This window comes from Macrotis lagotis, chromosome 3 (genome assembly GCF_037893015.1).
Source record: "Macrotis lagotis isolate mMagLag1 chromosome 3, bilby.v1.9.chrom.fasta, whole genome shotgun sequence".
In the NCBI taxonomy this organism is placed as follows: domain Eukaryota; kingdom Metazoa; phylum Chordata; class Mammalia; order Peramelemorphia; family Peramelidae; genus Macrotis; species Macrotis lagotis.
Genome location: NC_133660.1, coordinates 219,825,268 through 219,837,685, shown reverse-complemented (window position 1 = coordinate 219,837,685; position 12,418 = coordinate 219,825,268). Strand labels below are relative to the sequence as shown.

The 12,418-nt window shown below is 39.4% G+C and overlaps 1 protein-coding gene across 2 annotated transcripts in view; it reads left to right on the top strand.

The window, feature by feature from the left end:
• Positions 1 to 12,418, top strand: part of DOK7 (docking protein 7) — a 116,263-nt gene that overhangs the window by 12,640 nt on the left and 91,205 nt on the right. For both annotated transcript variants that reach the window (XM_074229860.1, XM_074229859.1), the window contains exons 3-4: positions 1,949 to 2,179; positions 4,881 to 5,081. In XM_074229860.1, coding sequence (XP_074085961.1) covers positions 1,949 to 2,179; positions 4,881 to 5,081 — 432 coding nt within the window. The remainder of the gene's footprint in view (positions 1 to 1,948; positions 2,180 to 4,880; positions 5,082 to 12,418) is intronic.

Here is a 12,418-nt window from a genome sequence, read left to right as displayed (position 1 = left end):
ATTTAGTTTTTTTAAAACTTCTTACAAATTAGCTCCAACTTATCTTTTCAGTTTCATTGCACATTATCTCCCTACCACACTCTGCAATCCAGTCAGATTGAGTTTCTTCCTTCTTCTTATAGGATATCCATCTCTTTAGTCTTATACTCCCTCCTTATCAGATCCCTCTTTTTCTTCAACACTCTGTCAGATATTGCCTTCTCCATGATGCTTTGCCCAATCCCTCAGCTGCTATGTTCTTTTTTTTTTAAGGATTTTTGAAAGGCAAATGGGGTTAAGTGGCTTGCCCAAGGCAACACAGCTAGGTAATTATTAAGTGTCTGAGACTCAGGTACTCCTAGCTGCTATGTCCTTTTGATCAAACTTGCTTGTATTTAGCTCTTTTGCATTTATTCTCTTTCTATTTATTCTGAATTTACCATGTACTTGTGTCACTTACTTGCCCCTTTCCCTCCATTGGAATCCAAGATTCTGAAGGTAAGTGTTGTTTCATTTTTTGTTGTTATATGTACAGTCCCTAGCATACTCATTAGCAACGTTTGGAATATGATAATTGTACAGTTGTTTTCAGTAGAATCTGACTCTCTGCAACCCCATTAGGGATTTTCTTGGCAGAGATACTGCAGTGGTTTGCCATTTCCTTCCCCAGGTCATTTTCTAGATGAGGAAATTGAGGCAAGCAGGGCTAAGTGACTTTTCCTTACAGCTAGTAAGTGTCTGGGGGCACATTGGAACTCAGGAAGATGAATCTTCCTGATTCCAAGCCACCTAGCTGGCACATGGTTAAGTGATTAAAATGCTTGCTGATTGACTACATCCTAGGTGAATTTGCCCTGGGTGACAGAATTGCTGTTTGTGGCTCTGCTTTCCTTCATCTGAGCTAACAATGCTTTATTTGTCTCTTTGCATACATTCCCACTCAACCTTTTGTCATTTGTCCTTTGGGTCTTTTCTCTCTGAAGGGAGGGGCAATGTCTTATGCATTTCTGTGTCCCACACTTCATTGGTGTATGGGAAGCTTGGTAAGTGTCTGCTAAATACATTTTTGGAGCCATTCTTTGGTCACAGTTTATTGATATTTTAGAAAAATGCAATGTTACTAGTTTCAGTGATGCTATCAGCTGCTATTCTGAAAAATAAACTTGGATTAGGTAATAGAACTGAAATTTAGACTTTGGGCTAGGATTTTGGCAATTGGGAAAATTGATTTGGGATTTTGACTTGGAATTCAGTGTCCTCAAGGATGAAGATGATGGCAAATACCAGCAATGCTAAACAGCTTATAAGCTTAACAGCTTATTCTCTCTTTTTTGTCTTTTTGATTTGGCTCATATTACATTACAATTGGGAGGATAATCAAGATAGTCTAAGCCCCCATTCTATACATGGGGAAACTGAAGTCCCAAAAGAAATGACTCCACTCAAGGCCATACATTGAGTTGGAGTAAAGTTCAAATGCAATCCAGATTTCTCAGGTATCAGACTAATGAACTTTTCCCCTAGAAGTTTCCTTCCTTCAAGGTCCATTTCATATGTTATCTCCTCTGTGAAGTCTTTGCTAGCTACTACAGCCAGACGTTATCTGTCTTTTGATCTCCCATAGCACTGTGTTTGTACCTCTTATGTATTTAAATCATCTGACTCATATTTGTGACTGTTATTAGATAAGTCTTCTCTCCTTTATTTGATTGTGAACTCCCTAAAGCATGATTTCTTTTCCTTTGGGGATATTCTTATTCTCCTTACTTGATTGCAGTCCCCTTGAAAATTAGGGTTGGAAGACCAGGGGGGTCCATATGCTTAACTAATAAGTTGGGTTTGTATTTCCATGACTCTCAACACAGAACCTTATAATAGTAGATACCTGGTAAATATTTGCTCCATGTTTCCATCTCATTCTCTAATAGCCCTTTTTTCTATTTCCATCATTTTTGATTGTCATTTCTAGACTGTCTATTGATGTTGGTGTACAAGGACAAATCTGAAAGAGCCAAGGGTTACAAGGAGAGGAGCAGTCTGACTCTAGAGGACATCTGCGGCCTTGATCCTGGTCTCCCCTACGAGGGCTTGACTCATACTCTAGCCATCATTTGCCTGTCCCAGGCTGTGATGCTAGGTTTTGAAAGCAAGGACACAATGTATGCTTGGGATATACGGATCCGCTACTCTTTGGGGGAAGGTAAACCGGTTGTCTGTACTTTTGTTTCTTATATGCCCATTTTTCTTTCTATTCCTTCAGGGGCCCACCTCCGTCTTGAAGCCCACTCTTGCTCATAGAGAGTTCTTACTTTTTTGAATGTTTGTAGTGATTCTCACTTTAGGGTGTAATAGGGAAGGGACTGAGTTCAGTCCACTTGGTGTAGTTGTCATTTAGTCATAAGAAAATAAATACTTGTTCTAGATGGGACACGGAATATCAGACCTCTTTCATTTTATAGAAAAAGAATTGAGTACCAGAGCTGGGAAGTGTTTTACCAATGATCATAGTGAGGGTGTGAAGACTGGAACTTTGTTCTTTTGCCATCTAATGTTTCTCCCTTTGTTAGCAGAGGACAAAAGATTCAGGAGAAAATTGAGTAGGTAGGCAAATTGGAAAGCAGATTGCCACAGTCACCTGAGATAAATACTTTTACTGAGCTGTCCCATAGGGGGATTTTAAAAGAACTCACAGCAGTTCATTCATTCCTTTGGACAGTGGCAGTTTAGAATTGGACATTATTTGTCCTCAGCTGAGCTAAGGTTGACCTTGACCTTCTCTACAATGAAAGGATTCTTGAAGTATCTTAGTGCTATAAATAAGACTATAGGGTGGCTGTTTGGTCTGAAGAATCCCAAAGTTGGAAGGTACTTCACAGGTCATTTAGTTCTCCCAACTCTTTCCTGAAGCAAGAATCTCTTCTACAGCATTCCTAAAAGCCAGTCTTTTCATGAAGATATCCAATTATGGGGAATTAATTCCACTCCTCCTCTTTATCACCAAACCAGCCCATTCTAGTATTATATTGCTTTTAGGAAGATTTTCCTTATGTTTCCAAACAGTAATGAGAGAGCATTTGGTTGTTTGGATAGGACCAGGAAAAGATAACCTTTGAGAAAAAAATGTGATGAATAAGGAAGCAGGCTGAGCCTGGACACCAGAAGGTGGCCTCTTTAAGAGCTTACACTCTTAATATTTTTCTAAGACTGAAAACCTGATGTGTTTTTAAAAAAAATCCTCCATGGGCTCCTGATGCCTTTGGGTTTGTGGAGTCATTGAATCTTCTTAGAAAGTTCCCCCTTATATGTCCACCCCTTAAAATGGCATGTCCTCACTGAACTCTGCACTAGTCACCATGGGAAACACAGTAGAAAGTATTCTCCCTGCCTTCACAGAATATAGATTATTAATAACCATGAAAAATAGAAGAATACAAGACAGCAGAGAGTTGATTGTTAAACTTTATAGTTTGAATAATAATGTAGTGGAGTTCAGAGAAAGAGGAAAACTATTTATTCTTTAGTAAATCATAACATAAAACACAATGCTAAAAGTAGAAGGGACTTTTGAGAACATGAAATCTAATTCCTTCACTTTATATAGAGGAAAATTCAAGTTTAAGTGAGGGGAATTGATGGGTTCAATGTCAGTCAGTGGAGTCATTAATGGAATAGCTAGCTTACAGTTAGGTAGTATTTCCTATGTATCAAATATGGTGTTAGGTGTTTTTCAGATATTATCTCACAGTTTACTTTTGCAGGACCTTGGAAAGCAGGTGCTATTATTATCCTCATTTTACAGATGAGGAAATAAAGGCAAACAGATGTTAAATGACTTGCCCAGGGACACATTTAATCAGTATCAGAGGCCAGATTTGAACTTGGGTCTTCCTGACTTCAGGTCAGTAATGCTCTATCTACTGAGCCACCTAGATCCTCTAACGAATGTTTGGGACTATAATCCACTTCTCTTAACTCTTTGTCCCTTATTTTAAATGTATATATATGAAAATCTTGATACAAAGGAGATGTACCATTCTGTCTGTCAACCTTCCAAAAGCCATTTATTTATTAGCAAGTGGTTAGAAAATGTTTAGCATTAGCATTATTTTTCATCTGTGAATGGCTATTAGGAGTTACTTAATTACTTAATATGCCTCCTTCAAGCATGACTGTGGTTATGTTAGGCCTCTTAACTATGCTCCTCTGAATCTTTAGAAGGTGATGATGTTCACCACAGCTGTCTCCAGACAAATGACCTGCTGGGTAAGCTATGTGTCCTTTTCTCCCGCTTCTCCCTGTGCCAGAGATGCACATGGAGATCCTGTCTGCTTTCCCTCAACTCCTTCTTGAGGTCCAGACAAAGATGTTAGAAGAAACTTAGCCCAAGTCTTGCTGAAATGGAAGAATTTATATGGTTATGAATGGTAGGTTATAGAAGAATTGGAATCTAATGTGAGTCATGAAGAATGGGTCAAATTTGCATTTGCAGGGAGGGAGGTGGCATTTCAGGTAAGCAGAGGAATACCAGGGCCACCAGGCTTTCTAAATCCAGTCTAGGATTTTATGTACTTCATCAGTAACATGGGGCTAGGGGGAGAAGAATACTAGTCCTCAGGGTCAGTAGACACAGTGTCAAGTCATGACTTTGACGAGTTATATCCATGTGATCTTGGGCAAGTCCCATTATCTCTTTTGGTTTTGCCTGTAAAAATAAATGATAATTATACATGTACTACTTACCTATCAGGGATATTATAATAGAAGTGCTTAGCAAACTTCAAAATTCGATAGAAATATGAACATTTGTCTTGACAAACTGCCTGGTTTGGAGGAAGGTATGAACTAATTTTTTTTTCCCTGTGATCTTTCTCCCCTCCTTCATCCCTATTTCTTCACCATAGTCCACAGATTTCATGTGGCTGTGGCACCTGGTACCAAACTGGAAAGTGGACTGGCTACTCTTCACCTCTGCAATGATATTCTGGTGCTGGCTAAAGACATTCCTCCTGCTGTCATGGGTCAGTGGAAGCTCTCCGATCTGCGGCGTTATGGGGCTGTGCCAAACGGCTTCATCTTTGAAGGCGGGACCAGGTGTGGGTACTGTAAGTACGAATGGGTCATGGATAGACCTTTCATCACTTAGAATTTCCTTGGTGTGCTGGTGATTATTTTTTTTGGTGAACTGGGTTTTTTCAAGAGCACAATGGTGAATATAGTTAGCTCTTGGTTATTTGAGGTGGGAGGTGTGGAGGAGAGATTTTTTTTTCCCTCAGCAAATTTTGCTTTTTGATTTATTGGACAATCAGCACCTATCAGATAGTTGTTTCATGGACATTGTTGACTTGTCAGTAGTACATAGAATGTTTTGTTCATATCTTCCTTCCCTCTCTTCTATATATAGAGAAACCAGAATACTTCATTTTGGCAGGAAAGATTAGAAAGAAGCCCAGGATTCCTACATCCCTCTGAAATATGGCTGATCATTCTTTAGCTAGGAGCTGATATTGGGAATAGAACTGAGTAGGAGAACTAGAATCTTGGGCGTTAGGACTTCACAATAAGTTTTGACTCTTCTGCCCAGAATGAAGTTTCAGAAAATGAGCATAACTGGGTCATATCTCAAGTACAAAAATATATTAGGTAGTCAAATATACATAATACTTAGATTACCTCCTTGTTAGGGTTCCTTGTATTTCCTGCCCCTTATTGAGCAATCATTCTATATGAGTTTCTGCAAATAATTTATTTTATATTTTGAGACTACTATTTCTTAGATTTTTTTGGCAGTTCAAACAAGGGAACACCATGTTTCCTTCCAATACAACTATTTTTGTTTTTGTCTTATTTTGTTTGCAAGCCATCATTTTTGTCCCATGGATGTTGATGAATCCTACTACCTCTCTTAGAAGGTTCAGTTACTAAATTAATGTAATTTCATTGTCCTTCTGTTAGTCCAAAGAACACATTTCCTAATCAGATTCCTTCCTATGACAAAGGTGTGACCTTGTATTCTCAAAAACTGTGCCAGCAGAGCATAAACTCTTTTCTACAGACATTCCTCAGACTTCTTAATGAGGTTCATGGGACACCTAATGGGCAGGAACAGATAGGAAAGGACCTTAGGAATTAAGTGGGTTTTGAATCCTATTTTACCTATTCTGATTTTAGACTTTTGTCTCCACCTCTCTGGGTCTCAGTTTCCTCATCTGTAAATTGAGGAGCTGGGAGTTTCTTTGGGTCACAGGCATAAGAGGCATAGTTGGGTAGATGCCAGTGATATGGGGCTCTAGAGAAGTTCTCCAGACTCCTGACTGTGTCTCCAGCATTGACTTCTAATTTTAGCTCCTGAGGTGTGAGGTCAAAAATAGCCCTTGGGGGTGAAGGTGCAGGGAGCCCTGCTTCCAATTCCTTAAGCAAGCTTCTGGGCTTCTTTATCAAGGGTTTGAAGCCAGAGCAGGTACAAGGGGTTGTGTGGTAATGCTGATTATTGGCTGATCCTTTAGGTGGCCTGGGACATGTCTCTGGTGTCCCAACTCCATTTTGACTCTTGCCTTTGACTGCTTTGACAATGATAAGCATTGTAGGCATGAGATTGTATGAGTCCTGTGCTTGCATCAGCTGCAGTGGCACCCAGATTCAGCTGCACCTAAGCATGGTGGGCCTAGGATACCAGAGGCAAAAAGGGGTTAGGTTTGCTTTGTTCACTTGTCTGTGATTACAACTTATCCTGTGTGGAAGAAGGCTACTGTGTAGTAGGGAAGGAACCAGAATTGGAACCAAAGGACCTGTACTTTAATCTCAGCTTTGCTGCATACTAGCTTGGGCTTACTTTTCTCAAATGATGGAGATCAACTTGACTGCCTCCCCAACTTTTTTGGAGGGGGGAGGGGTTTGCAAGGCAATGGGATTAAGTGACTTGCCCAAGGTCTCACAGGTGAGTAATTATTAAGTGTCTGAGGTCGAATTTGAACTCAGGTTCTCCTGATAATAGGGCTGGTGCTCTATGCACTGCACTATCTAGTTACCCCATTGCACCACCTAGTTGCCTCTTGACTGCCTCCCAAAATTAATCCAACTCCTGTCTATGGTTTTTAAACCACGTGACACTAGAGAATAGCCAAGTATTTTATTTCTTTTCAAAGGAAATGATTGGCTATATGCTGGCTATTTTCTTTGTAGCCTATTTGATTGTTGTTTGCCCATCACTAGAGAAATAGTTCAGTCATTTTCTGCCTCCAATTCACATCAGCAACATACCACTTTTTTTTTTATTGGCTAGTACTATGTTGACTACTAGAGACAGACAAAAGGAATTTAACATCTGATCTGTAAGCTCAAAGTGTTTACAGTTAATAGAATTGAGAATTGTAAGGAACTTGAGGGGTCCTTGGAAATTCTCTTGCTCAACTAGAGTCTTTAAACTCAAATTCTTTTCCACTTCTAAGTCGAGTAGCAAAACAAAGTTCAACAGCTGTCCAATATTGCAATCAAATTAATTTCATTTCAAGATTTTAATTCCAATAAGCATTTATTAATTGTCTACTTCAGGGAGTATAGTGTAATAAGCACAGACTGAAATAAGAGGATTTGAGTTCCAATTCTGACTCTGATAGTTTGTTAACTAGTGTGATTTTGGGCAACTCCTTCAAACTCTCTGGACTTTTTTTTATTTCATTAAAATGAAGGAGTTTGACTAGATGGTCTCTGAGGTCCCTTCTCACTCTAATCCTGTACAAAGTCTTATGATATATTCTAAGGATACAAAAACACATATAACATACATCCTGGCTTCAAGAAATTTTATGTATCAGATTTGATTGTTGTTTGTCTATCACTAGGGAAACAGTTCAGCCAATTTCTGCTGCCAACTCACATCAGCAACATCTTATTTATTCTTGTGTATCTAATGAATAGAAACACTTGTTTCCAAATAATTCTGAAAAGAGGGCGAGGGAGTTAATGCTATGAGAAATTTGAGAAGGGAGAGATCACTTGTTCCTGGGCTAAGGGGCAAAGAACAGAGGAAAATCAGGAAAGGCTTAATGGAGGAGGTGGAATGTAAGTTGGGCTTTAAAGGAAGGTATGACTTCAAAAGACAGAGCTTGAGGTTGCAGAGAAAAGTCACTTTGAGGCATTTGAGATGGATTGGACAAAGGCATAGAGATTTGACCAGAATGGACTCATAACCTTTTTGGATACTACATTTTTGGAAGTACATTGACATATTGAAGTCTATTGGGAAGTGAGGGGCTGAAATGGCTAAAGGATATGAGGCCATGAAGTAAAAAGATGAGTTTAAGAAACTGAAAATACTTTTCCTGGAGAAAGACATAGGGGAGACACATAGGCTGTCTTCACATATTTGAAGGGCGTTCATGTAGAAGACTTGTTATTGTTTGCACCCAGAAGGTAAAACTAGGAGTAAAGGGTAGAAATTGCAGAGAAATAGATTTGGGTTTGATATAAGTGTGTGTGTGTGTGTGTGGGGGGGGGGCTTCCTAATAATCAGAGTCCCAAAGTAAAATGGGATGTCTCAGGAGAAAGTAAAGGAATGAGTTTTGTGGAAACCTTAATTGAGGCATGAGATAATGTGGAGGGTATAGATTTGGTCAATTAAATTCCAAGTTCTTTTTCCAAGTCTAAGATTCATGTCAAAGTAAGTTTATTGAGGTGTGGCTAGGTGGTGCAATGGATAGAGCACCGGCCCTGGAGTCAGGAGTACCTGAGTTCAAATCTGACCTCAGACTTAATAATTACTTAGCTGTGTGGTCTTGGGCAAGCCACTTAACCCCATTGCCTTGCAAAAACTAAAAAAAAAAGTAAGTTTATTGGAAGAGGTTTTGAGTTGGGTCCAGAAGGATGATGGGTAGGAGTTGAATAATTGATCCCAGCATGAAAAAAGTTGGAATGAGGAAGTCAAGACAGCAAACCTATGCTTTTCTATTCTAAACTTTGAGGACACAAAGAAAGGGGAAAGACAATTCTTGTCCTCAGGGAGTTCAAAATCTAATGGGGGAGATCACTTACAAACAGCTAAGTAAAACAAGATATATACAGAATCCATTGGAGATGACAGAGGAAAGACACTAGCATTCAGGGGGGAACAAGGAAAAGCTTCTTGTCAAAAGTGGGCTTTAGTTGGAACTTGAGGGAAGTTAGGGGTTGGGGACAAGGAGGGAGAGAATTCTAGACTTGGAAGAAGATTCAGCAGAGACAGAGGTATGTGCAGAATACCAGAAAAGAATACTGGTAAGGAGATGGAGAAATCCAGAGTTGGAAGAGTGGGAATAGGAGGCAAGTGAGCTTGGCTGGGTGTCTCATGATTTATTATCTAGAGATTCAACAGTCAGAAGAGAGTGTGTAAGGGCAAAGCAGTCCCCAGGGGGAGAAGCCTATTGGGAGCCAGGTGCAGAAGACTATAGAATGAGGATTATCATTATTTTATGGAAAAGAAAATTGAAGCTTAGAGAGAGGAAGCAGTTTGTTCATTAAAATACAAGTAAGGGATCTGGATTTAAAAATCTGGATCTCAGAAACCAGGAATCTTTTTATCATATCATGCTAAGTAGGGTAAAATCTCCTTGTATATTGTCTGCTCCCTTGAATTCTAGTATATTTTAATTCTTTACATTTGATAAATATTTGATAAGTGTCTGTTGAAGGCAGAAAGGAATAGTCAGCAGCAACGAATAGTAGTTTAAAATCATTTGTTATTCAGTTGTTTCACTAGTGTCTGACTTCATGACCCCATTTTGAATTTTCTTGGCAGCTCATTTTACAGATGAGAAAACTGAGGCAAACAGGGTGAAGTGATTTCCCCAGGGTCACTCAACTAGTAAGGGTCTGAGGTCAGATCTGAACTCAGGAAGATGAGTATTTCTGACTCTAGGCCTGATAGTCTATCCACTTCACCTCGTAACTGTTCAGAGCATCCTTGGGTATCATGTAGTCCAAGCACCTTATTTCATAGATGGGGTAACTGAGAGAAGTGACATGATGTGCCAGTGATCATACAGCTTGTAAGAGATAGAGATGGGAGGGGGGTGGATAGGTGGCACAGTAGATAGAGCACTGACTCTGGAGTCAGGAGCACCTGAGTTCAAAACCAGCCTCAGACACTAAATAATTACCTAGCTCTATGGCCTTGGGCCAGCCACTTAACCCCATTGCCTTGCAAAAAAACTTTAAAAAAAAGATAGAGATGGATTATAAGCCTATATCTTCTGATGATGAATTCAGAACTGCTTCCTTTATACTGTATTTTAACAGTTTGGGAAAGTGGGGGGAAGTGACTTGCATAAGGTTGTACAGTTAATTAGTTAGAGAAGCCAGCCTAGACTCCATGTCTTCTGACTCCTGTGTCTCTTACTTGTACAATGGTGGAGAGACAAAAATCTCTTTCATAATCTTTGAAATGATTGATGTAAGTTCAATTTAGGTGTAGGTATAAATATCATCCACATCTCTTTTATATGTTATTTTCCTAGAGAGAATGTAAACTTCTTGAAGGCAAGATTATTTCATTTTTTGTCTCTCTACCTTCAAGGTGAAGCACAATGCCTAGGATGTAGCAGGTAATTAATAAATATTTGGTAATTAATTATCTTCCAAATAAGGCTTTTGGGAAGGAGCATTTTATAAGGCCTAAGGTGTGATACTTCCATGTTTTGTCATTTGTTCTTGAAGGGACCATGACAATCAGGGAGGTGATGCCATGATAAGCACATGAATTGGATTGAGTGAGGGGGTGCTATGCTAAGTCAACAGCCTTATTGTCTCCTCCAGAACCATCTAGATCAAGTGACCAGATATGAATCAGGATGACTGGAGATGGCCCTGAATGCGAGGCAATCAGGGTTAAGTGACTTGCCAAGGTCACACAGCTAGTTAGTATCAAGTGATTGAGGCTGGATTTGAACTGTCCTCCAGACTGCAAGGCCAGTGCTCTATCCACTGTGCCACCTAGCTGCCCTTACTTCCATGTATTCTTTCCATCATTATGTGACTGGTCTGTGTGATGGTGGAGGGTGGGGTAGGGTGGTGGTAGTGGCAGTTGGGGCAGGGTATCGAGGACGAGGACTGCATTTAGGGCTCTTTGTATTCTGGACTTACTGAAGATTAATGGGTGACCCTCTTTGCCTACCAACCTTTGCTTGCATTCTGTAATTTAAAATGTTACTGGGTGAAGTAGACTTTTATTTTCCTCCACTGATAGAATGTTGTCACTCTCTCAGAAACTTATTTGAAAGACAGAGGGCTTGAAAGAGCTCTGGTAGTGAGGAGCCCTTTTCTGACTCTGCCCAGCTTTGATATCATCCCTCACATTTGGGTGCTAAGCTCAGCAAATACCGTGTGCCTCTCAATCTGTGTTTACCTATAAATCCACCCCCATTATGCTGAATGTTATTGAACCAGCTGCATTCACTGTTCCCAAGACACCAGTGCTAGGATGTAAACACTTTTATAAATCATTGGCAAAGCATTCTGCAGTGGGGTTGTCCTCCAGCTCCCTGCCTGCCCTTTTGCAAAGTATGGTGTTAAGGTGTCCTAGATAGAGGTTAGTTTTCAGCTTTAGAATTGTTTGCCACTAGGAATGTCTTATGACCTGTTCTTACATAAGACTGTTATCTAAAATGGCACTGAGCTTAATTGATCAAGTCATTTGCCTAAACTTTAATAACCCTGGAAAACTGTTCATGTTGCAGATCCCTGAGGAATGGGAGCCTGGAGATCTAGATTCTGGCCTAAATCCATATAAGATTTTGGACAAATTACTTCCCTTTTTTTCATGCACAGTTTTTCCCTCTATATATATTAAATGTATTGGACTAGATATCCCTTTAGATTCTCCTTAGTTTTGAATCCTATTACTTCTAACTCTGAAATTCTAGTTCTATTTTGTAGTTAAATATTAAATATATCTTAGGGACCTTAGAGATAAATTAATACAACCTGCTTTTTCACAGCTACAGAGCTAGGTAAGTGACTTGCCCAAGGCCAAATAGTAAATCAGAGGCAGAACTGAGACTAGAATCCAACATAACTATATACTTCAATTTATAGTCCTTTACAAAAATCCTTCTTCATGTACCATGGACAGTTAGCCCTTCCACATCACCAGGGTTAGGGTTGCAGCACCACCATAATCTGGAATATCTTTGTAGAAGCTTTTGACCCTCTCTTTGTACTAGAGAGGATATTATACAATGCTATACATATATTTTATACATTTTTGAGTCTCTAAATTTTTTCTGTATTTGTTGGTCTTTACATGTTATCTGTAACTTCTGTAAATCTTCCCCCCAAATTGCCATTTAATTTCTTATGCTGACCCATGATCTATTGTGAAACCATGAGGAGGAAAGTCACAATGTAGAAGAGATAACTGTACTCAAAATAAATTTTTATTTGTCTTCTGTTTTTACATCACTTGAATTTC